General features: G+C 39.2%; 1 protein-coding gene across 1 annotated transcript in view; it reads right to left on the bottom strand.

Moving 5' to 3' along the window:
• The window catches only part of lrmda (leucine rich melanocyte differentiation associated), a 433,718-nt gene that overhangs the window by 16,242 nt on the left and 390,507 nt on the right, over positions 1–26,969 (bottom strand). Inside the window, exon 7 of the mRNA XM_062995130.1 lies at positions 23,316–23,389. Coding sequence (XP_062851200.1) covers positions 23,316–23,389 — 74 coding nt within the window. The remainder of the gene's footprint in view (positions 1–23,315; positions 23,390–26,969) is intronic.

Below are 26,969 nucleotides of genomic sequence, written 5' to 3'. Positions count from 1 at the left end.
GTCCATCTGCTTCTCTGCATACCTTTTTAGCCTGCTTTTACCCTGTTCTTCAATGGTCAGGACCCCCACAGGACCACCACAGAGTAGGTATTATTTAGGTGGTGGATCATTCTCAGCACTGCAGTGACACTGACATGGTGGTGGGGTGTTAGTGTGTGTTGTGCTGGTATGAATGGATCAGACACAGCAGCATTGCTGTAGTTTTTAAATACCGTGTCCACTCACTGTCCACTCTATTAGACACTCCTACCTAGTTGGTCCACCTTGTCCACCTGCTGTCTTCTAGACCTTCATTAGTGGTCACAGGACACTGCCCACGGGGCGCTGTTGGCTGGATATTTTTGGTTGGTGGACTATTCTCAGTCCAGCAGTGACAGTGAGGTGTTTAAAAACTCCATTAGCGCTGCTGTGTCTGATCCACTCATACCAGCACAACACACACTAACACACCACCACCATGTCAACGTCACTGCAGTGCTGAGAATCATCCAACACCCAAATAATACCTACTCTGTGGTGGTCCTGACCATTGAAGAACAGGGTGAAAAGGGGCTAACAAAGCATGCACAAAACAGATGGACTACAGCCAGTAATTGTAGAACTACAAAGTGCTTATATATGGTAAGATGAGCTGATTAAATGGACAGTGAGTGTAGAAACAAGGAGGTGGTTTTAATGTTGTGGCTGATCGGTGTATATACTGTACATATGGACCCTTAACAGTACCAACTGTGTCAAGGTAGGTAGATTTGAGTACCTTTGTAAATTTTTTGTAAGCGCAACACTCTGCACATTACAACAGTCAAATTGATTCTGGCTAATTAAAACCTTACAGAAACGCACTAAGGTAGATAGCTTTTAGAAAGTAATAATTGAAATAAAATTATTCAAAAATCCATGATGGCAGTATTTAAGACAAACAAAAAGACAAAAAGCTGGATTGTGGCTTTTGTAATGTTCCTTAATGATGCTAAATCTCCATATAGCTATTATTGTGGTTGCTTAAAGATAAAGATAATAGTGATGGGTGGGACACACTTCATGCATCAATGAGTAAAACAGTTCCTCAGTGAATGTCATTTGGGATTAACATCAAAGTGAATATGGCCACCGAACGAAATAAGTGAACACCCATGTCAACACATCGCAATGATCATTTGACTGGATGAGGAGGTGACCAGATTGTTAACAAAAATGGGAGGTAAAAAAAAAGAAAAAGAGAAATTGTAGATCCTAAAGAACAAGTTCTCATGTAAGGTTGGAAGAAAAAAAAACGTGAATTTAACTGGGTGTCTTCCAGCTTGGCTGTCTTTCTGTCTACTGTACAAAGACAACTGTAAAAATAAGGATGCCAGCATCAGCTCTTCTGGAAGGTCAACAAAAATGATTATATCATTAATAGCCCTACAGAAAGAAAGACAGAGTAGTCAGATGAGTGAATAAATAGACAGGGTAATAGACGTAAGGGAATCCTAGTCCACCCTGTGTTCGATAAATAGAGATGGTTGGATCAATAGATGTGTACATAAATATGTATTAATTCTCTCTTTATCCTGTTCAGGGTTGCGGTGGGTGCGATTCATTGGGCAAAGAGATAGGAAACACCCCAGAAAGATCACTAGTCCATCACAGGACAAACACATACACACTCACAATTTTACTAACCTCAGTTGGCCTGACTGCATGTCTTTGGAGCACCCGGAGGAAACCCACATGGACACAACAGGAACATGCAAATTCCACTCAGAAAGGGCCCCCGCTCAGCAGTGGAATCAAACTCAAGCCCTTCTTGCTGTAGGATGACAGCGTGACCCATGAGCTTATTGAACAACCAAAAAAAAAACATCTGTCAGTCCTATAACCACTGAAGCCAGTGAAGTTTCTCCCCAGCAAACTTATCAAACCATGACTTTGTGCTGCTTTGTCCACTAAATTCATAGTCATGCTGGACAGGTAGGTGTTAAAAGCACAATTTTTTAGCCAAACAGACAGGCAGACTGACAGAAATAACAGTGACGATGAAGATGGCTGCATCAGCTGCACTGCTAGGTCAACAAACAGCCTAATCCTTCCTAAAGCCAAATGTCAGTTACCACATGAGTGCACCCTGTCCTTGCTGTCTTAAATAAAGCACCTGACACTCCCTGGAGTGACGCATATCAATACCAATCTGACAGCCTGACTCCCACCTCACCACTGAGGAGACAAACTGCACCTGCCGCACTGTGGGACACACATCTGCTCCCTGATTCCCCAAAGAGGGCATACGCGCGCACACACACTCACACTTATATACTACTCATCTTCCTGTCCCTTCTAAGTGTACTGCTATTTTACAGAGGCCGTTATTATATTCATTTCAGAACATCGTCTGAAGCTTGTTGGACTGGTACCTGGGGCTCCAGCACTTGCTGCTGTACAGTGATTCGACATGACACTCTGACAGAGAACAGCGAGAGAGGGGATGGAAAGAAAAGAACAAGGGCTGGGGAGAACTAGTGCCCTGGGTGGATGGAGGGGGTGGCTGCATGGCAACGAGGCTGGTGTCACTATGACAGAGAAGGCATCACTCAGACTGAAGCCTCATCTGACTTGAGTGGATCAATCTCCTGCCATGATGCAAACAGGCATGGCAAAATACCCTTTAATACAAAGCACTGTGTTCCTTGCTAAACAGTCATTAACTACTAAAAAATCTGCTCTGGCAGGGTGCAATCTTTATAAATTCCAGCAAAGTGTGGGTTGGATTTACTTGAGGCACATTGTAGCTTCTCAAGAATGTATATACATTTTTAATAAATCATGTTTCATTTGGGATATATAATGTAGAAAAATGCACAGTTAAGCATCTTTTTTAGATAAAAGTTTGAACAGTGTGTGCTACAGGGCACACAAACGTATGAAGGTTCCACCCACTTTTTTGTGCATGACTGCATGACGGGATGCAGTACCTAATAAAGACAGCTAGAGTTATTTTAGTGTTTTTTTTTAATTTTTTTTATTTATGCATTTTCTCCAGTTTTCTCCTTAATTTAGCATAGTTAATTTGTCTTCCACTGCTGGGGATTCCCGATTGCAGTCGAGGCGGGTATATTGCTGCTCATGCCTCCTCGTACGTGCACACAGCCCTCAGTGGAACCCTTTTTCACCTATGCACTCTGCACAGACGCCTCTCTATCTGCTAATCAGGGTCCTTACACAGCAGTTGAAGACTTCACCCACATAGTCCGGTCATTCCGCCCCTAGCAGAAACGTGTCTGCTGCAGCCAACCAATGGCAATGCGAGTTTAGAACCGAGGAGTTCAGAATATCTGCGCTGGTGTGCTAGCGGAATATCCTGCTGCACCACCTGGGTGCCTATTTTAGCTAGTTTTGCATACATTTTAGTTCCTGTTTGACTTAAAGGGAACATTATTAATTTTCAAGAAGATTAACTACTTTCAGCTTCCGAGAGTCTATTTCTTACCTGTGTTTTCTTAAAAGAAATGCCCCCAACACTCTCACTCTCATTTCTACATTTCTCCTTTTCTGTCATTTCTACATTTAAACATACATTTGTTAGATTTGTCCTGTCACCTTTTATTAATAAAAACAATAACTTACTAACTGAACTAGGTGACTCCTTATTTTTTAATTTTCATTTTTTCGTGAATAGTTATAACTGATACACAATCTTCTTCACTGTGTTAATTAGTCCAAACAATAGTCCTAATATTAATAATAGACTAATCAAAATGCCAAGCACTAGCCATGTGCTATTCTAATAACTTCTAGAAAACAATCATGCCTAATGTAATAACCTTATCATATGGAATTATAATTCTGTTTAATGAAATTAGAGCCCACATGGTAAAAAACTGGTAAGTAGTGATTATAAATGGCACTGGCTTAATAGAGCATCCTTCCACTCTGAGAAGAAAAGTAATATAGTAGTGAATTATCTAGATAAAGGCTGGACAATTATGAAACAAAATTGTTGGCTTTCTTTAATATCCAGTCACTTTGACCTATTTTAAATGAAGAAGCTTACTGTACGTCATCTCTAATTAATATGACTTATTTAGGTTTCACATTCAGCCAGATCAAGCGCAGGAGACAAAGCCTGACAAACAGCATAACTGAAGAGCTCAGCGCAACCATTCACTGCTTCATCCCACTCTGTTTCTTTCCCTCTCTCTCCCCTGACAAGCTCGGACCATCGTCAGCACCCTGCACATCCCCTGACAGGTGGAATAATAACGGCCATACATCACTGACCCCGAAAAGTCCAATAACCTAAATCTTCACTTGCCTCAGAGCCCAGGACTCAATTACTTTATTGACATGTAATCTTCATAAGGGGAGAAATATTGAGCATGTAAGGTCAGTCGGTTATGAAGACATATTATCATATTATCTGCATGGGGGTTGTAGGAGCTACAACCTGACAAAGCTAATTATAATGGTACATGTTACAGGACAGCACATTATGCACTTGGCTACACAAGCAGGCCTGTGCTGGGAAGAGGAAGGACTGGATAAAAAATGCAAAAGTCATGTCATTTTTAAATTATTAATGATTAAAAAAACTCATATATTGTTTAAAGTGTGTCCAGATATGTCAAAATTTGTCATCTATCAATTTTGGGTAGCAATATATTTGTGTTAAAGTAAAACTTATTAGTAATAACCATCTGTTATTATATTATTACATATTGGAATAAACCAACATTTATTTTTTTTGGACCACAACAAATATTGTTTATATATTGCTTAAACTTAGCTTAAGTATGAGTTTCAGTATTGAATAGACTAACCTACAAATTAGATAGCTTTACAAATTAACATAGTGATATACGTATATACATTATGCCCAAGTGGGTGGGCACCTCTCCTAATTATGGGGTAAGAGTTTATATGTTTTAGCAACCACATTGCTAACATGTACACTGATTAGCCATAACATTAAAACTACCTTCTTGTTTCTACACTCACTGTCCATTTTATCAGTTCCACTTACCATATAGGAGCACATTGTAGTTCTACAATTACTGACTGTAGTCCATCTATTTCTCTACATACTTTTTTGCCTACTTTCACCCTGTTCTTCAATGGTCAGGACCCCCACAGGACCACCACAGATCAGGTATTATTTAGGTGGATCATTCTCAACACTGCAGTGACACTGACATGGTGGTGATGTGTTAGTGTGTGTTGTGCTGGTATGAGTGGATAAGACACAGCAGTGCTGCTGGAGTTTTAAATACCATGTCCACTCACTGTCCACTCTAGTAGACACTCCTACCTAGTTGGTCCACCTTGTAGATGTAAAGTCAGAGACGATCACTCATCTGTTGCTGCTGTTTAAGTTGGCCATCTTCTAGACCTTCATCAGTGGTCACAGGATGCTGCTTACGGGGTGCTGTTGGCTGGATATTTTTGATGTTGGACTATTCTCAGTCCAGCAGTGACAGTGAGGTGTTTAAATACTCCATCAGCATTGCTGTGTCTTATCCACTCATACCAGCACCACACACACTAACACACCACCACCATGTCAGTGTCACTGCAGTGCTGAGAATGATCCACCACCCAAATAACACCTTCTCTGTAGTGGTCCTGGGAGAGTCCTGACCATTGAAGAACAGCATGAAAGGGGGCATCATAATAATTGTAAAAGTATGTAGGTTATGCTAGCACACAACCACCATGCACGTTAACTAACAGAGTATAATTTTGGTATTAGTTACATATATTATTTGCAGTTTATTTAATATGAGCCAAAATTATACAATAGCTAAGATTTTATATACAAGCCCAATTTGTTGGGGCATTTTTATAATGCATTTAAAACAGGAATATGTAACTTCTTATTTATTTGGTCTTTTATCTAAAAGACAAAAGCACACCAAAATTAATATTTGAGCTGACCGAAATAATTAACTAATTTTTGTAAATATAAACAAATTTTAAATTTAATGCCTGCAACACACTTAAAAAGAAAGATGGTTTCACCACTGGGCAGGGCAAAATAAGTGTACAAAATATTCAGATTACACCATTTTGAATTATTTATTCATTAGGATTTTATTGTCATGTTTTACACACTTTGGTTACATTCATGACAGGACAGGTAGTTACTGGTTACACTCATTCATCAGTTCACAAGTTCACAAGGATGTCAAACACAGTCATGGACAATTTTGTATCTTCAATTCACCTCACTTACATGTCTTTGGACTGTGGAAGGAAACCGGAGCTGCCGGAGGAAACCCATGCAGACACGAGGAGAACATGCAAACTCCACACAGAATGGACCTGGACTACCCCACCCTGGGATCAAACCCAGGACCTTCTTGCTGTGATGTGACAGTGCTATCCACAGAGCCACCATGCCGCCCCCACCATTTTGAAATATTCTGCAATAAGCATGTTAATTGGTAACCAATGAGGATATCATGATTCTGTATAAAAGGAGGATCTTTAAAGTTTTAGACTTTGGAGATGGGTTGTGCCACAATACTTCAAGAGAGAACTGTCAATCTTTTCAAAAAGAAACATGTGATGTGGGTCAGATAAGTTCACACTTCAGCTTGTTTTCAGAATAACCAAAATCAAGTTCTCCATTCCAAAGAAAAAAGTACCATCAAGACCACCATGTTATCCATAAAAGCTGCAAAAGCCAACAACTGTCATGGTACGGAGGTGCATCAGTGCCCTCCATAAATGGGTGACTCACATATGTTTGAAAGTACCACTGATCCTGGTATATAATGTGATTTTAGAAAAACATATGCTGCTATCAAGGCAAAATCTATCTATGGGTTAAAAGCAGGACAATGCCAGTCCTCATTATGCATAAATATAAACATATAAACCTATAAACATGGCTTTGTATACAGAGAGTGTGGTCCAGATCTATCTTCTTTTGAATATGTATAATGTATAATGAAGAGGTGACCAACACAACTACAAATAAATAAATTTCATTTTTAAAATAGCCCTGTAAAACGGCTTGTATATAAATTAAATATTGATAATTGGCAAGCTTAAACAGTGACTACAGAACTTTTGAATTAAAACATCCTATTTCTCAAATCCTTTTTCAAAAAGTTTTAAATAAAGGAATGTGACATTTGTATTATGAAGTAGAGGTAATTAATCACACATCATTTAATTAAAACCAACCATTTAGGAAGAGGTAAGGGTTTACAATATAAGTTTTTATATTCAGAGTAATTTTAAATTAATAAATTGTTTGAAAAACTGTGGCTATAAGGTAGGTAAGTGAACTCTGATCTATGCTTGGAACAGTACAACTGGGTCACCGGCTTTCTTTCCTCACTGAGGGTAAAATCCTACTGCAGGACATGCACAGTTATTTCAATTCATTTCATATTTCATTTTATGCAGTTTTTCTCTTCTATTCACCACTTCCTTTCCTAAATCATTGGCAATAAAGTATATCTATCAGGACTGCCCAGTGGTGAAACAGTCTGCTGGCAGAAATACAATTTTCACAGCTCTAAAGGCACGGTGGTTAGCATAAATTTAATGGTGTCAAGTGCACAAGCATATTTTAATTCATCCCATATTGCAAGCCTGTTTACAATGTTTTTAGTCCCAGGGAAATGTTCCAATTCTGTACATTTTCACACTTTCCCTTGAACCATAATCTATTTTGGTTGTCAGCTTTTGGGACAGAGCACAATAAAAATGCCTGCATACAACATACAAATATGAGAAATATGATGCTGTTAATTTTCACTACTGCGCTCATGTATGTACTGATAAAAATAAATAGGGTATACGTAAATGTAAGAAAAATAAGTTAAAAGGATAAGAAATAAAACACAATGTAAATTATTTTTAATCTGATATACAGCTTTATAAAGTCACATTCAAATTGTATGCCAAAATTATTGCTTCACATGATGACCTGAGGCTTAGTGGTTAAACCACAAGAGTCAAGATTACCTAAAGAAATGAGGAAAGCACTCATTTAAATCACTAAATCTAAATCTAAATCACTAATTTCACTGTCTGACCTCTATTGCACAGTCAACTTAAGTCTTACAGAGACAAGACACAAAATGTCAGAAATTATCCCATAGTTAAAGTATGACAATAAAAATGTGTCTAGTTACATCACGATAATGGACAAACCTGTTCATCATGGTTAACTATTTCCTTAACAAGTACTGAGGCATATTAGAAAAGCAATAACAGATAAAACCCTTCCGTTACCTTGTTTAATAATACAGTAGTAATAAAAATAAGTTAACAGTAGCAGTAAAAGTAGTAGCATTATCATAATCTAGTAAGGACTAGATTACTGTCATTGATCTTTCTTTTGAAAAAAAGTACCGCACTAATTCTGTTTTAATGTAGCTACCTGAAACTGTCATTTATTCATCCACTTATTTTTACTAACTGCGTTATACTGGTTATTATACTGGTCAGCATGGACGTGAGTCTGACATTAACTAAATACACAAGGTAAAATAAAACAATACACCCTGGATAGGGCACCAATCCATTACACAGCATCTGGGACAGTGTTAGCCTAGTAGGTAGAGCCTTGGGCTATCAACTGAAAGGCTAAGAGTTCGAATCCCAGCTCTGCCATGCAGCCACTGTTGGGCCCTTAACCCTCTCTGCTCCAGGGGTGCCGTATGATGGCTGACCCCAGCTTCCAAACAAGCTGTTTGTTTGTTTATTAGGATTTTAAAGTCATGTTTTACACTTTGGTTACATTCATGACAGAAACGGTAGTTACTCATTACACAAGGTTCATCAGTTCACAAGGTTATATCAAACACAGACATGGACAATTTAGCATCTCCAATTCACCTTACTTGCATGTCTTTGGACTGTGGGAGGAAACCCCGGAGCATCCGGAGGAAACCCATGTGGACACGGGGAGTACATGCTAACACCACACAAAAAGGACCCGGACCTGCCCCACCTGGGGATCGAACCCAGGACCTTCTTGCTATGAGGCTCACTGTGAGGTTGTGCTACTCACTTAGCCACCATGCCGCCCTCCAAACAAGCTGAGATATGTGAAGAAATAATTTTGTGGTACTGTACATCTGTATATGTATATATGACAAATAAAGGCTTTCTATTCTATTCCTTTCTATTCTAAAAACTAACACATTTACTCATATACTCATACATAGAAGAATCTGTAGTAGCCAGTGCAACTTCTGCATACTTTTGGGAGGTCAGAAGAAATCTATGTAACAGTACAAGATGGAGTAAGAAAGAAAAATAGGACTTTATAGAGTACCACAAGACTATGGGCATAACAATGACTTGGGCAGGACACTGACCCAGGTTACTGTAATGGAGTGGATGTTGAATGCATATTTAGCAGAGCACACCATTCTGCACAACCTAGTTTAGCTGGAAGAGGGAGCATGGAGTCACATTCTCTTAATGACTGTAACCTCACCTGTGACTCATAAGAGCTGATGTGCTTTAGGAACAAGGTTCCCAATATATTACAACTCTATCCTTTTTGTTAGTGCATTAGCTGGCACACCTTTTCTCTTGAAGTTTCGGACCAAGGTTTGTTCCGGCTTTCGCTGAAGATGGATGTCAGCATTCTGTTTTTTTTTTCCAGGGAACTCGCTCGGGTTTCGGTGGTTTGGGCCTCATGCCATGCTTGTCTTGGGAGAGCGGAATGCCCTAAATTCCGAAGGTAAGACAGCGCAGTGTCACAAGGGAAATGCGAGTGGTCTGGGCTCATCGAGGGTCGAAATGAGAAGCACAGAAAGTTCTTCTGTCCTACTTTCTGAGAGACTGAATTGGGCGCGCTGACGGAAGTGGACTGTAAACCCATCAGAAAATCATGGCATTCAGCTCTCAACCCCTTGCTATTCTTATGGCCCTCCCTATGTCTCCATAGCAGGTTACTGACCTTATAATTTGTACTGTTATTTCCTTTGTTACTTTGTATTTATACATTGGCTGTTTAACTTTCCAAATGATCCCCCTTTCAATTTGTGTTTTTCAGCCACAATATGATTTCACCTTGGCATGAGATTGTGCATTATTTGTTCATTTTCATCTGTACTAGTTGTGTGGGGATATTTTCTTTAGCGATGCTTGTCCTTTCCTGTTACAGTCACAATCCCCATATTGCTGTGCAGAATGGGACACGACTAGTTCAGTATCAAATTAAATTTGATGCATTTTTAAAATTTGCATTACATTGCCAGCTTCACATCAGTTCCATATGTGCACATCTCATTAAAATCAACTGTCATTAATATGAACTTGGCTCCACTTTGCTGCTGTAACAGCATCCACTCTTTATACTAAATGGAATTTTTTTGTTTGTTTCAGCCAAGTGTTAAAGTCAAGGGCTTCTGCAAGCAAGTTCTTAATCATATAACAGCATACTGTACTGTATTGTATATGATAAGGATTTCAACCCAGTAAAGGGAAATGAACCCAAATAATCGAAACCTCAGAACAATGTTTTTTAGCAAACTTTACAGATGGCAGGTAACATCTTCATGGTATCTCCTATGAACTGTACTTATTATTACTTTAAATTACAATAGAACAGTATTACTAAAGTAAGTATGTAAGTATTAGTACACTATTCTCCTAAAATAACTATTCCTGCCTATTTAGCTCATTGTAATTAATAAACAGGAGTAGTTCAGTGGTTGAAATACTGGAATAGCAATCAAAACAATGCTGATTGAGTATTAATTGCACACTGATCAGCCATAACATTAAAACCACCTCCTTGTTTCTACACTGACTGTCCATTTGATCAGCTCCACTTACCATATAGAAGCACTTTGTAGTTCTACAATTACTGACTGTAGTCCATCTGTTTCTCTGCATGATTTGTTAGCCCCCTTTCATGCTGTTCTTCAATAGTCAGGACCCCCACAGGACCACTACAGAGTAGGTATTATTTGGGTGGTGGGTCATTCTCAGCACTGCAGTGACACTGACATGGTGGTGGTGTGTTAGTGTGTGTTGTGCTGGTATGAGTGGATCAGACACAGCAGCACTGCTGGAGTTTTTAAACACCTCACTGTCACTGCCGGACTGAGAATAGTCCACCAACTAAAAACATCCAGCCAACAGCGCCCCGTGGGCAGTGTCCTGTGACCACTGATGACAGTCTAGAAGATGACCAACTCAAACAGCAGCAATAGATGAGTGATCATCTCTGACTTTACATCTACAAGGTGGACCAACCAGGTAGGAGTGTCTAATAGAGTGGACTGTGAGTGGACACGGTATTTAAAAACTCCAGCAGCGCTGCTGTGTCTGATCCACTTATACCAGCACAACACACACTAACACACCACCACCATGTCATTGTCGCAGCAGTGCTGAGAATGATCCATTACCTGAATAATACCTGCTCTGTGGTGGTCCTGTGGGGGTCCTGACCAGCATGGGGTCCAAGAACAGCATGAAAGTGGGCTAACAAAGCATGTAGAGAAACATATGGACTACTGTCAGTAATTGTAGAACTACAAAGTGCTTCTATATGGTAAGTGGAGCTGATAAAATGGACAGTGAGTGTAGAAACAAGGAGGTGGTTTTAATGTTATGGCTGATCAGTGTAAGTTGCTTTGGATGAAAGCGTCTGCTAAAAGCCACAAATGTAAAAGGTTTAATTTTTGTATTCTGACAATATATTATGAAAATGTAGTCACTGCTTAACCCAGCTATTGAAAATAAACAACATTGCTTATCCCTACAAAAGAATTTACTTGAAGTATATATTTTATTCATGAATAAATACATGACATACATTGAAAACAGGTATTTTTTTATGTTTAAATATGCTATTTAAAATGTATTACTATTATTATCTCCTTAGTAAAACTGAGCCACCATGGACAATGTTAAACATTCAAGTACAACCCTTGAAGGTTCTACAGAGATGTCACACCTTCCTGTAGTAAATGCTATGTGGCAGTAAATGCTAAACATCCATTTCCTTGTGCCTGAATCAAATAAATGGTGTGCTAGGTCATTAATTTGAGCTATGCTCAACCTCATACAATAATGTGTGTTCAAACATCAGTGTGTTGTGATTGTATAGTGAAGAAAAGGTAGTGACAATAAATCAGTGGATTCATCAGTGAGCAAGAAAACAGTTTAGACAACAGCCCAATGGAGCTTGCTATAATTGACAAATGAGCTTTGTCTTTTCCACTACAATGGCTTCAGTCCACAGATTATGTGGGAATGGATGAAGAAGTGTGGGAGGGGGTCAGATGACAGCAATGAAGATGATGTGTCACTTATGGATGTGGACAACAATAGAGTTAGGATTTCTGTTAAATCACGGTTTGCAGTGGTTAAATCCTGACTTGTCGTTTCCAATTCCATAATAATAAAGCCAAATACACCAAAATCACAAATACATCTGGCCTGTGCAAGGAGTTCAAATTCAAAGCGGTTTCACTGGCAGCAGTAGGAAGGGAAAAGTTTCACAGAGGATTTTTTTTCATCTGGTTTACATGATTAATATGCCAAGTAAGCACATCATACACAAATAAAAAAGAATGATGGAGCTTGTCAGAAAATTAATTGGTATCATTTGTAATATAATTGCGGATTGAATCACATTTAATCAAACAAATGTTGGAAAGAAAAACTTACACAAGTATAAATTATAAATACTTCCAGCATGTAACGTCCCTGCTCCTAAATTACGACTATCTGGCGTGTTTTTGCTCTTCCGGCGAGGGACATTTATCTTAATAAACATTTCCACTGGCTCCATCACATGATCATTATAATGCAATCATGGTTCATTGTGAACAGATCGGTTTTGCCTTCAAAATGACAAGTTGCTCAACATCTGCCAGGACTGTGTCTTCGAATCTGAGTGAACTGAAGAACCCCTTGACACGAGCAGGCCCATCCATATCAACCCATGCAGTCAGGGGAAAGCCAGGAAGCCAGCATCAATCCCACTGTAAAAATATTCAAACCATCTGGCTTGCCTCTTTCCTCATAAATTACAATGATAAGACCATGAGTTTCAAAACTATGAAAACCGCAATAACCTGCGCTAAACTCCTGGCATGACTAAAGGCACTAAAGCCTGAATCTCCGATATCCCAAACGCACGTCACAAATCACTCACCGATATGACTAATGCTTTCACTGCATTAGTAATTTGACACTGCACTTTTTGAGCTGATTCGAAAATAAGCATGGGGTTTTCATTTCCATGATATATGCTCTGTCAGTCTGTTCTGATGGACCAGAAATGTTGGGCAATAGAACAAACTCCAGGTACCACAAGAGTTTTACTGGAACTGAGAAGTTCTTTTCTGTCATACTAACACATTCTCAGTCTTGCATTAAGTATCATTTAGCACGCACATGTATGCTGATGCTGTATGCCTAAAAGAATGCTGTGGAATCCTGCCACTTCTGCTCTATCATAATTCACAAACGCTTACAGAGTCTCAAGTATATAAAAAAATCTGACACAGCTTTAGCCATTTCTGAACAATAGGTGGCTATTTGGTGGTGCAACGGTCTATTACACTAGATACCCACTGCTGAGATTCAAATCTGGTGCAATGGGCCGGCCAAACGTCTACAAAGACATGACTGGTTATGTCTCTGGGTTGGGGGGTTGGGGGACTGAAGCCCTGCAATGGATTGATGCCCTGTCCATGGTATTCCTTCCTTGGCGCAGTGAAACCAGCCCCATCGCAACCCTGAGCAGGATAAAGCAGTTAATGAAATTAATATAAAAATTAACAATAAAGGCAGTGAATATATTGGGGATTTACCAATCTAAGTATCTGTGTGTCTAATCTTCATGTAGATTGTAATAATCTCATGTTTACAAAGACCACCCAGACATTTAACAATGCTTCTCAGACAAGCTGTGAATAGATGAGACAAAAGTACAATTTAATGGCAGACTCAAACAACACCATGTTTGGGGTAAAATAAGCCACATAAACAGCCAATTACGTCTGTATGTAGATGCCCAGTCAACTGATAGCTGGAGATTCGAACCCTGCATTTCAGCAATAGTGAGCTAGCTTAAGTTATTGCTATCGCTTTTTCTTGATGTGCCAGACAGAGCTGTACTGCAGACAGATCTTTTAAATCCCAATCACTGCCTCCACATCAATGGTACCTTCTCAAATATCAGTAGAATACAATGCCTTTTATTTGTCATATATACATACAGTATATAGGTGTACAGTACAATGAAATTCTTTCTTTGCATATGCCAGCTTGTGTGGAAGCTGGGGTCAGACACTGCACTGCGCCCCTGGAGCTGAGAGGGTGAAGAGCCTTGCTCAAGGGTCCAACAGTCCAACAGTTGCTAACAAGGGTCCAACAAGGGTCCAACAGTTGCTAAATGATAGAGCAGTTTCTTTGCATAAGAAACTGTCATGTTACTCTGATAAATCTAGCCACATAGGCTTGGAAGTACTTTGGAAAACTAAAAAGTCTATTTTACAGTGCCGTCTGACTGTTCAAACCTCAAGTATATTTAACAATGGTTTCAGGCCTTGCCCTATAGTGAGTAAGATTTCTCCGAATTTTTCACAACGCTGTCTGGTAATTATTTGAATCTTGTGTTGAGAAATCATTTATTTTTAAATTTTCTCACACGGTTTGGCATGAAGTGGCAAATGTTTCAATATCAGATTTTTTTGCATAATAAATATTGTCAAAAAATGTATCCTCTTAAAAAATACAGCATTACGCTCCTACAGTGTTTTTGGTTCATCCTTACTTTGACTATAGCATGCCCTATAACACTTTCATGCTTTTGCATTTAAATGACTGCACCGTATCAAACCAGTACCTTCTTGTCAGTGCCACCTCTCTTGAAAAGTTCCTAGTCTCTAAGTGTCAGGTATTCAGAGACTCATTCTACAACATCAAACAGCAAAGCCCAGGAAAGTGTGAGAAAGAGAGCAAGATATGTCAATAACACATCCTCAAATACAACACAAACAGAATTATTCAGTAAATGCCGGGGCATTCTTTATAAATAATGACAGTGAGGAAACTGAAAGCACATCAAAGCAGTTTAGAGATGCCAAAGCAGATTTCAGAAGCTGAAGCTTTCAGGAAAGTTAAGTCAGTTCTACTGTTTTAATGTGAGCTTTAAAAGAATTGTGTTGTGTCTTAGTGTCCAGAGTATCCAAACCCATCTCTCGCTGTCTCTCTTTTTTCTCTTTATTTTATTTTTTATTTTTTTGAAAGGTGCTGAGGAATAGCCAAAATGGCCTGGCTCGTCCTCCATTCCTGCCATTAATCTTCATCTCCTGATTCATGCGGCTGTGCCAGACAAGGCTGAAGAGGCCCACCAGATCCCCAAACACAACTCACTTCATACAGACTGATGAAACAAAAGTCTGTCTTCACCAAATGAATTCCAAAAACAGTCTATTGGCAGGTCCTGCATAAGCCTGCATGCCTGTTATGACTTGACTTAAAGCAAGAGTCCCCAACAGAGAGTTTACTTTTTTTTTTTTTTTTTACAAATAATTAATCAGAAATGCAGAAACTCTGGATATCTAAAGCAGATGTCTGTGAGCTACATCCAGTAAAAAAGTCTGTATTTCCCTCTATCCATTTTCATCCATTGTTTTTGGCAATGCAACTGAGGAGTGATCCAGTGTGTAAATCTGCAAGCTGAAATAAACTAGCATGATGGCTATTTATTTTTATAGGATCTCATTATTTTTGTACAGTCACAACTGTACATATATTTCACATGGAGAATTTAGTGGGCACAGAACCAACCCTAACTCATTAAAAAAGGATCCTAAACACTTCATCAGTGTATAAACTGGAAAGCACCTCTGGAGCTAAATTGCTATAAGACTAATGTCTGTTCAACACCTTCCCGTCATCCAGATCACTAAACTGAAAACATGTGTCCTCCACCGAATCTGAGGGGAAGCATGGAAACTAAACGTAAATGTGACATTTACTTCAGATATAAATTGAAGGTTTCATAAAGTCTACTTTACTCCAGATCACTGCACAAGACGGCAAACCAAACGTTGATTTTAACTGCAAAATTTGAAGTCCAATGAGAAACCAGCATGTTTGAGGTCTGTCCACCAGTATGACTGCCTTGATTGTGTTTTTTCATACAAACTAAGTAATTCTAGTGTCTGTGAACAGGACTTTGAATTGCATGCATAAAAGTGAAGAAGTGAAAATCTGTTCTGCTTTTCAGTTCTTCACATAGTCCTTTATTAACAAAGCTGTAGCTGCTGCTGAGGATACTGTGATCTATCATTCTGTCATTCATCAGCACTTTTTATACAATGTTTTCAGATCTTCATGAATAAAAATGCACAAATAAATATACAAAAGCATGAATACATAAAGAAAACAAAACCTATTTGTTTATATATTCAATAACTAAGTTTTTTTTATTAAATATTTTCTGGTTATTTATGACCATTTCATACAATTACTAAACTAAGCTAAGCTTATGGGATCCATTAAGAAACACAAATTCCCACATGTCAGAAGCAAGAACAAGTGACTATGGTTTGGAACTACTTACAAAGCACCCAAAATTTGTGAAACCTTTAAAAACAGTTCTAATCTGCATGCACTAAAAGCTTGTGTGATAAATTACAAAGAATATTGGCATAAATGACATTTGCCAATTAAGAAAATACTCAAAAAACATATTAAATAATATAATTATATATTATATAATTATATGTAAACATATACACAGATCAGGCATAACATTATGACTACCTTCTTAATATTGTGTTGGTCCCCCTTTTGCTGCCAAAACAGCCCTGCAACTACGATGCACTGTGTATTCTGACTCCTTTCTATCAGAACCAGCATTAACATCTTCAGCAATTTGAGCTACAGTAGCTTGTCTGTTGGATCGGACCACACGGGCCAGCCTTCGCTCCCCACAGGAATCAATGTGCCTTGGCCATCCATGACCCTGTCGCCGGTTTACCACTGTTCCGTCCTTGGACCACTTTTGATAGATACTGACCACTGCAGACCGGGAACACCTCACAAGAGCTGCAGTTTTGGAGATGCTCTGACCCAGTCGTCTTGCCATCACAATTTGGCCCTTGTCAAACTCGCTCAAATCCTTAACTTGCCTATTTTTCCTGCTTCTAACACATCAACTTTGGGGATAAAATGTTCACTTGCTGCCTAATATATCCCACCCACTAACAGGTGCCGTGATGAAGAAATAATCAGTGTTATTCACTTCACCTGTCAGTGGTCATAATGTTAAGCCTGGTTGGTGTATATTAACTAACAATTCCTGCATGTGTGCAAGTGGTATAGCTTACGTTAGGATTAGAGCCTAGTAGTTTGTGTTTACATTAAGTTTTCAATGTCTGGCACATAGGGGCACCAAACTTATCGCTCAAAGTTTTCTCAATGACAAGATCCCATTCCTAGGAGCAGCTGCTGGTGTGCTATATTTTCAAGCTCTAAGTTAAATGACTAATTAATTCCATCCTGCTGACCAAAGGGTCAGGGGTAAATGCATGAGTTGAGTCCCAATCTCAATAAAGCCCCTACACAGAGTTACTGTACCTACTGTAGATGTATTTTCATTTTGCATAAGCTTAAAGGATGTGTTAGATTTAGCTTAAACCAGAGCTAGTCATTTAGAGACTATTGAGTATTGTTCAGTCCTTGAAGCTAACATATTATTAGTTTTGTAACCTTATAAAACATAAATTGCACACAAACCATACTTAAGAGGCATTCCTTTCAATACTATAATTTGAAGCATTTTCATCAAAGGTAAGATTTAGGGTCACTACTTCCAAACAGGCTTTGTTAGGAGAACATCACCCACACCATGCAGATCTGTTTCAATTACACTAAAGCTGAAGCATAAATGTCTCTGTCTATAATGGTCTGTCTGCCATAACATTTTAGCTTAATAACAACAGACCCATGCCTGGGTAAATGAGTAATGCACAACTGCCAGATGCAAGTTAATGGAGGATAGGGGAACTAGCAGCAGGTGTAAATCTCCCCCTGTCCTGCTGAGCTTTAAAAGTCAGTGCTTAGCACCCACAGCTCTGTCATCTGGCCTCTCCTAGCCTCCTCGACAGCCCATTTGTCATCATTTTCACTTTTTTTGGCAAAAAATGGAATGTTGTAATGGAGTGCTTTGAACGGTCCCAGATGTTTGTTTATTTGTCAAGCTGCAACTGCAAAACAGTTTGTTCTTCAGACGCAGTTCCATTTCGGGGCCCGAAAATCAGCCGGACCACAATGAAAGGAAAACCACAGGTTAAAAAAATACAGCACCTATGAAGTGTCCACTAATGTTCAGATTGTAGATTTATAAACCTTTGACCTTTTATGATTTTAGTTGAGCCATACACAAATATGTGAGGAATACATAAAGTACACACAGCTGGATATAATAACCAACAATCAGATTGTAGGAAGTCAATTATAAGCTAATAAAATGGTTAAAATAAACAGTATACAAAGTAAAACGAATACTCAAAAATGTGTGTGTGTGTGTGTGTGTGTGTGTGTGTAAGTGGATGATCTTTATGATATTTATACTTGGAATTTTTTGCAGTGATGGAAACATTTGTTTTTTTTTATTATTTATTAGGATTTTAATGTCATGTTTTACACACTGATTACATTCATGACAGGACAGGTAGTTACTTATTACACAAAATTACAAGATTCATTAGTTCACAAGTTTTAATGTTCAAACACAATCATGGACAATTTTGTATCTTCAATTCACCTCACTTGCATGTCTTTGGACTGTGGGAGGAAACCAGAGCTCCTAGAGGAAATCCACGCAGACACGGGGAGAGCATGCAAACTCCACACAGAAAGGACCTGGACCGACCCACCCGTACATCAAACCCAGGACCTTCCTCCTGTGAGGTGACAGTGCTACCCACTGAGCCACCGTGTCACCCGTGTTGATTCAAATAACTTTAAGAGTAAATGCAAAGAATTAAAAGTTGATCTAACTAAAGGCAGAGCCCACATCTGTAACTAACTACATGACATGATTTTGTGCATGTTGTGGTGTGGTGAAACACGAGATAAATAAAGCTACTGTATTACACTGTTACATTAGATGAGAATAAAATAAAATCTTGATGGAGATAAATCCTGCATAGCATCCATAAAAGTTTATAGCATTGTTTTTTGGTTAATCCAATTTAAAGAACACATTGTTATTTTAAATGAATGCAATATTATGTGTACTTTGATGAGATTAAATTCTGTTTGGCTCATGAAGAGATCTGTACTGCAAATTTATCATTTCTGTATCGGTCAGGCCATTGGATGTTTGTAGCTTTATTATCATGTTATATCTTATATGCATTGTCATTTTTGTTGTCATATGTATGAGTGACATAATACTTCCAAACTTTAAATTCAATGGGTTTTTTCCCCAATTTTAACTCCAATTACCCGATTGCATTTTGCTTCCTCTCTACTGATGCTGACCTCCACTCCTGATTGAGGCGAGTCAAGACTAACACATGCCCCCTCCGAAACACGTGCATTAGCCGACTGCATTTTTTCACCTGCATGAGACGAGTGGCTTAGTTTCGTGCACAGAAAGTCACACACTGATCCCATTATCCCTCGTCTCTGTGCAAAGTCATCAATCAGCCAGCAGAGGTCGTTGTTGCATCAGTTATGAGGAATCCCCTCCGGCACCCACCCTATGACCAAGCCAATTGTCGTTTGTGTAGGCACCCAGCCTGTCGGTTGCAGTGCTGAGATTAAAACTCACAAGATGTTCGAGATGTCAGCTCGTGTGCTCGCCACCTAAGCGCCCCTCTTTCTGAGTTTTTAACATTCAGTTTTTATAGACAGCTAGACAGTCCACATCTTTTTGACAATTTAAATGCTGTTAAGCATCATTGATGTATTAAAGGACTTACAGTCATATTTGCAATATGTTCATCTTTTACTCTAAGGTGGACATAATACAACATGTTTGGTGTCATAATCTATGCAGTTCTTCCCTTTTGATTTAAAATTAATTACCACTGTGTGTAACAGCATAGTCTCGCAGACCCAGCTAAACAAGATATTCTAAGTAATGTGTCCATTTGTAAATAGATGTAACATATTGGTTGTTGCTGCGGCATTTGATTTTTAAAATGATGGTTTAGGAAACTAATTCTGGGGAAAACCTTTGGTCTAGGATTGGAAGATGGGCTGGGTGGGTTTAAAGCTGGCTAAAACTGACAGTAGCATTGTTTCCTGCAGCCACCTTCACAGGCTTTAGATCCTGCCATCCTCTCTGGGTCACACCTGCCCTGTCAAACAGACTATTTTCCACTGCCAGCTCTTCTCTCGCTTCCTCTAAGCCTTTTCTGTCTACTTGCTGTATGTCCACTTCCCAATTGTGGCCAAACCCATGAGACAAGTGTCTTGTATCCCAAAGCCAATACTTCTTCGGGTCCACTACACTGTGTGTCAGCCCGGTGAGCACACTCAGCACGTCCCTGTTTTCCATCTATAAAGCTCAAACCTGTCCTGATTATCAGTGGCATCTTGGCTCCAGGGATGTTGGCACAGGTGACATTAATTGTAGCAATATTGAAAAATAGCAGAGGGGCTTTCAGTTTGAGACAGCCTGCTGTCACACACGCTGCTAATTCTGCCGGCCAGTGCAATGCAGAATCTAGCATGCACTGGACTGGCAACACTTGGCTACAATTTTTGGCAAAGCATGGGCAGTGTTACTATTCATTCTTGTACCGATTAAGCCAATAAAGAACAAAGAACTGCATACTTGCATTGTGTGATTGTTTACAAGTAGAAAAAATTATTGCCAATGCATACAAATAGCTGACGTTCTCCTGGCACGTCCTGCATCAGGTGAACTGCATCTTTTAGTGTCATGGCTATTCTATTAAAGCCTTTTTGCTCAAGGCACAGGCAAAGGTGAGCTCAAATAAAGAGTTACAACGCTGAGGCCGATGCATTAAGCAAATAGAATAGGCAATAAGTCAAGATAAATAAAAATGGTGTGATAACAGCAGAGAAATAAAAGGAGGCGAAGGACAAAGATGAGGGCTCATGTTATCTAACGCTGCAGTACAGTATCATAAAAATAACGAATGGAGAGTGTCAGCGCAGCGAAATCTAAGAGGGAGAAAAAATATTTCATATGTCAGCTCCGCTCACCTTTTAATGGACTATTCTCAAGCAACATGATTTTGACAAAGCACTGGGCTTTCCTTTACATCACTTGAGAGGTGAGGGTCAGCCTTTGTGAAATAGATCTGTCCTTGGTGGGGGGTGGCGAGACTCGCTGCTGACCTCATGAAAGCAACAGCAGCAGCACCACCACCATGAAAACATCGCACTTTGCATTGCACAGACAAAAGAGCATGATAAATGATTCTTGTATATAAAAAAAGCTTCTTTTTTTAAAAGTTCATAGTGTCAAATGCACCTCTCCTGCAGAGCCTTACTAACCCTGACCCACCTTTACCAAAGTATGGCATGGACAATTTATTGGAACCTAAGAACAATTTGTTTTTGGAGTTTGAAATAATATAAAAACACAGCAAGTGACTGCAGTTTTGTTAGAGGTAAAATAATGCTTAGAGTTTAATGTTTCTTTGTGCATCAAAACATACACCGATCAACCATAACATTAAAACCACCTCCTTGTTTCTACGCTCACTGTCCATTTTATCAGCTCTACTTACCATATAGAAGCACTTTGTAGTTCTACAATTACTGACTGTAGACCATCTGTTTCTTTGCATGCTTTGTTAGCCCCATTTCATGCTGTTCTTCAATGGTCAGGACTCTCCCAGGACCACTACAGAGCAGGTATTATTTGGGTGGTGGGTCAATCTCAGCACAGCAATGACACTGTCATGGTGATGGTGTGTTAGTGTGTGTTGTGCTGGTATGAGTGGATAAGACACAGCAATGCTGAAGGAGTTTTTAAACACTTCACTGTCACTGCTGGACTGAGAATAGTCCACCAACCAAAAATATATCCAGCCAACATCGTCCCATAGGCAGCGTCCTGTGACCACTAATGAGGGTCTAGAAGATGACCAACTCAAACAGCAGCAATAGATGAGCGATCGTCTCTGACTTTACATCTACAAGGTAGACTAACTAGGTAGAAGTGTCTAATAGAGTGGACAGTGAGTGGACACAGTATTTAAAGACTCCAGCAGCGCTGCTGTGTCTGATCCACTCATACCAGCACAACACACACTAACACACCACCACCATGTCATTGTCACTGCAGTGCTGAGAATGATCCACCACCTAAATAATACCTGCTCTGTGGTGGTCCTGACCATTGAAGAACAAGGTGTAAACAGGCAAAAAAGTATGCAAAGAAATAGATTAACTACATTCATTAATTGTAGAACTACAAAGTGCTTCTATATGGTAAGTGGAGCTGATAAAATGGACAGTGTATGTAGAAACAAGTAGGTGGTTTTAATGTTATGGCTGATCAGTGTATAAGCTTTTTAAATGAACAATACATGTTTATTTATTAGGATTTTAATGTCATGTTTTACAATTTGGTTACATTTATAACACAAACGGTAGTTACTCGTTACACAAGATTCATCAGTTCACAAGTGAAATGTCGAACACAGTCCTGGACAATTTTGTATCTTCAATTCACCTCACTTGCATGTCTTTGGACTGTGGGAGGGAACCGGAGCTCCCGAAGGTAACCCACGCAGACACGGGGAGAACAGAACAATACAAGACTTAATTAAATCAAAAAGAGACAATGTATGCAGCTATATTTTCTACCAAAACCAACCATAACTGCCTATGGTTGGTTTTGGTACCCTCACATTTTAGATGAAAAAAAAAACCCAATCACTAAGCTACTGGATTCATTTCTTTAAGCACTAATCTAAAATGTTTGTTGTCTGATGTGAACATTTATAATTTGTATTCGTTTATTGTTTTTAAATTACTGCTTCATTTTGGTCAGGGTCTTGTCAAATCAGATACTACCCAGAGGCACTAGGCGCATGGCAAAAACAAATCCTGAATAGGATGCTGATCTACCACAAGGCATCAAACATTCACACATTCATTCATTTCATTCATAGCTAGAGATCATTTAAATCATTTAATTCACATGCATGTTATAGGCAGTGGAGAGATCCCGAGTACCTGTAAGAAACCCCCTACCCTACATACCTGGAAAATCTCTGCCAAACTCAGTAAATTGGCCTGATGCTGATCCACAAATACACAGAAAGAGCTTGTGCATGTTTGGAACATTAAATAAATCATACTGATTGTTATTACATAAATATCAAGCTTACCCTTGGAATTTTTGGCATCTCTGGATCTCGGTAGAGGAGTGTAAGGTGTGGCCCCGACATCCGATCTAATATCCCTTGGATCCTAAAGAAACACAAGACAAATACAGAAAATATTCAGTGATGTTGATGGAGTGCTCAGTCAAGCATGTACAGTGTATCACAAAAGTGAGTACACCCCTCACATTTCTGCAAATATTTCATTATATCTTTTCATGGGACAACACTATAGACATGAAACTTGGATATAACTTAGAGTAGTCAGTGTACAACTTGTATAGCAGTGTAGATTTACTGTCTTCTAAAAATAACTCAACACACAGCCATTAATGTCTAAATGGCTGGCAACATAAGTGAGTACACCCCACAGTGAACATGTCCAAATTGTGCCCAAAGTGTCAATATTTTGTGTGACCACCATTATTATCCAGCACTGCCTTAACCCTCCTGGGCATGGAATTCACCAGAGCTGCACAGGTTGCTACTGGAATCCTCTTCCACTCCTCCATGATGACATCACGGAGCTGGTGGATGTTAGACACCTTGAACTCCTCCACCTTCCACTTGAGGATGCCCCACAGGTGCTCAATTGGGTTTAGTCCATCACCTTTACCTTCAGCTTCCTTAGCAAGGCAGTTGTCATCTTGGAGGTTGTGTTTGGGGTCGTTATCCTGTTGGAAAACTGCCATGAGGCCCAGTTTTCGAAGGGAGGGGATCATGCTCTGTTTCAGAATGTCACAGTACATGTTGGAATTCATGTTTCCCTCAATGAACTGCAGCTCCCCAGTGCCAGCAACACTCATGCAGCCCAAGACCATGATGCTACCACCACCATCCTTGACTGTAGGCAAGATACAGTTGTCTTGGTACTTCTCACCAGGGCGCCGCCACACATGCTAGACACCATCTGAGCCAAACAAGTTTATTCTGGTCTCGTCAGACCACAGGGCATTCCAGTAATCCATGTTCTTGGACTGCTTGTCTTCAGCAAACTGTTTGCGGGCTTTCTTGTGCGTCAGCTTCCTTCTGGGATGACGACCATGCAGACCGAGTTGATGCAGTGTGCGGCGTATGGTCTGAGCACTGACAGGCTGACCTCCCACGTCTTCAACCTCTGCAGCAATGCTGGCAGCACTCATGTGTCTATTTTTTAAAGCCAAACTCTGGATATCACGCCGAACACGTGGACTCGACTTCTTTGGTCGACCCTGGCGAAGCCTGTTCCGAGTGGAACCTGTCCTGGAAAACCGCTGTATGACCTTGGCCACCATGCTGTAGCTCAGTTTCAGGGTGTTAGCAATCTTCTTATAGCCCAGGCCATCTTTGTGGAGAGCAACAATTCTATTTCTCACATCCTCAGAGAGTTCTTTGCCATGAGGTGCCATGTTGAATATCCAGTGGCCAGTATGAGAGAATTGTACCCAAAACACCAAATTTAACAGCCCTGCTCCCCATTTACACCTGGGACCTTGACACATGACACCAGGGAGGGACAACGACACATTTGGGCACAATTTGGACATGTTCACTGTGGGGTGTACTCACTTATGTTGCCAGCTATTTAGACATTAATGGCTGTGTGTTGAGTTATTTTCAGAAGACAGTAAATCTACACTGCTATACAAGCTGTACACTGACTACTCTAAGTTATATCCAAGTTTCATGTCTATAGTGTTGTCCCATGAAAAGATATAATGAAATATTTGCAGAAATGTGAGGGGTGTACTCACTTTTGTGATACACTGTATGCTTCTTTGCGTTGTGATCTTAGAGGATTTATTATGTTAGATAGAACACATATACATTATTGATTTTTAAGCCATGAATGCAGTGATCCTAATTGAGTCTTAAATGAGAGGTACTCATTTGTCATTCCCAATCAGGAATTTTTGCCCAGACTGATGTGTGAAAAAGAAAAAAGATGACAAAGAAAGCAAAACAAAGAAAAATGGAGAATAGAAATAGAAATTACTGGGTGAGTAGGAATTATCATCATGACTGATTGCTCTACAGTAATAATTCTCAGTGTCTTTGTAGGTAATTTTGAAAAAAGCACTCCTGCTTTTATCAGGCTGGAGAACAAGCTTTCATAAGCTTGTATGAAGAGAGAGGGAGTTGAATAAATACCCTGGTTTTGATTATTTATCTCCTTGAGAAAGGACAAGCGAAATCCCCCTACTGTCAGTTCTTAAGGATGCTACAGGTCAACCTAGGGTATGTGTGCCACACCCTCTCACTCCCTGAACACCGTGCTGTGTGCTGACAAACCAACAGGTGGCATGAGATTACAACTCACTAAAGCCCGTCCCTTTAAGGCCCCAGGCCCCTAAGTTTAATGAATGTATCTCTAATCTCTATAGCATATTCATGCCAACATAATTTATTTTCTAATATGAGTGATAACTTTATACAGTGGTACCTTGAAATTTAACATCAAATGGTTTTGGTAGTTTTGGCTTTGAGTTTAAAAGTCATTGAGTTTCAAGGTATTTTTCCCATAAGGATGTATGGTCCCATGGAACTGCATATATTTTTGGCTAATGTAAAAAATGAGGTGGTTTTTGACACTAATACACTGAAAATAACACAAATATAATATAAAAAAAACACTGAAATACAATTGAAAACAGTTAAAAATCATCAATAAAACCTGCACTTTACCTTTACTTCTTTATTGTTTCCTTATTCTTCTTAATTGTGGGAATGCTTGATCTTGGAATACTGTTTCTTTAGGGAGCATTCATGTGAGAATGTGCACTGGCTATACTGTTACTTCCTATGGAGTGTGCTGGTGCACGAAGCTTAACGTGTCTTATTGTACTAAAACAAGCAAGGAATTTCATTAGTGGAGAGAACTTATGAGCAGAATAATTTAAAGAGGTTTAGTGTTTCTATGTGTTCTTTTAATACTTTAAGGCACGTTAAGCTTTTTTTTTTAATGAATTCAAGCGTTTTAGACTCTGATAAGCTGATCCCTACAATTTCATAATTTTTTTAACAGAAGTTTAAACAGTAGTAAAACAGAAGAAAAATTGAAAAACAGATACATGTGGACGCTTTCAGAGTGGATTTGACAGTTATTCCAGACAAATGCAGATTCGTCTCATATTCACACTTTGATTATGTTTTACTGCACCGCTCCAATCAAGCACTGAGCAAAGTGGCGTTCGCACACATGTCAAGTTTAAGGGAAGGGTGGAGTTTAGGGGCAAAATTTCTACTAATTTATTTAACTAATATAAATAATATACAACACCTATTTAACAGCAACATTGCTGCTGTCTTAGTGTAATACATGCACTCTAACAATCTAATCATCAGATATCTTATAGTTTAAATGCTTACGTAAAAGGGTATTCTGAAGCTTCTTTATTTAAAAAGTGGTAATCAGACTATATAAGTGTATGGAAACCTGTTTATTAGGTGCTAATACACTTAGCTGTTGTTATTGCAACACAGTAATGGTTAGTTAACCAAACTGTTAATAAGACAGGTAAAAAAGCTTACATTTACCATAAAAATTTAATCATATTGTAATTGTGTAATACAGATAATAATGCAGTAACTTTTACTGCAGTCAGTGTTTTTGTTCTGGTTGTGTCTCAAAACATGGGACACCTAGGTGCTTTGGATTCCAGTTTCTATTGTGCAATAGAA

Source organism: Trichomycterus rosablanca, chromosome 5 (genome assembly GCF_030014385.1).
Source record: "Trichomycterus rosablanca isolate fTriRos1 chromosome 5, fTriRos1.hap1, whole genome shotgun sequence".
Classification (NCBI taxonomy): domain Eukaryota; kingdom Metazoa; phylum Chordata; class Actinopteri; order Siluriformes; family Trichomycteridae; genus Trichomycterus; species Trichomycterus rosablanca.
Note: the sequence above shows the minus strand (reverse complement) of the source record. Positions and strands in the feature narration are given on the sequence as shown.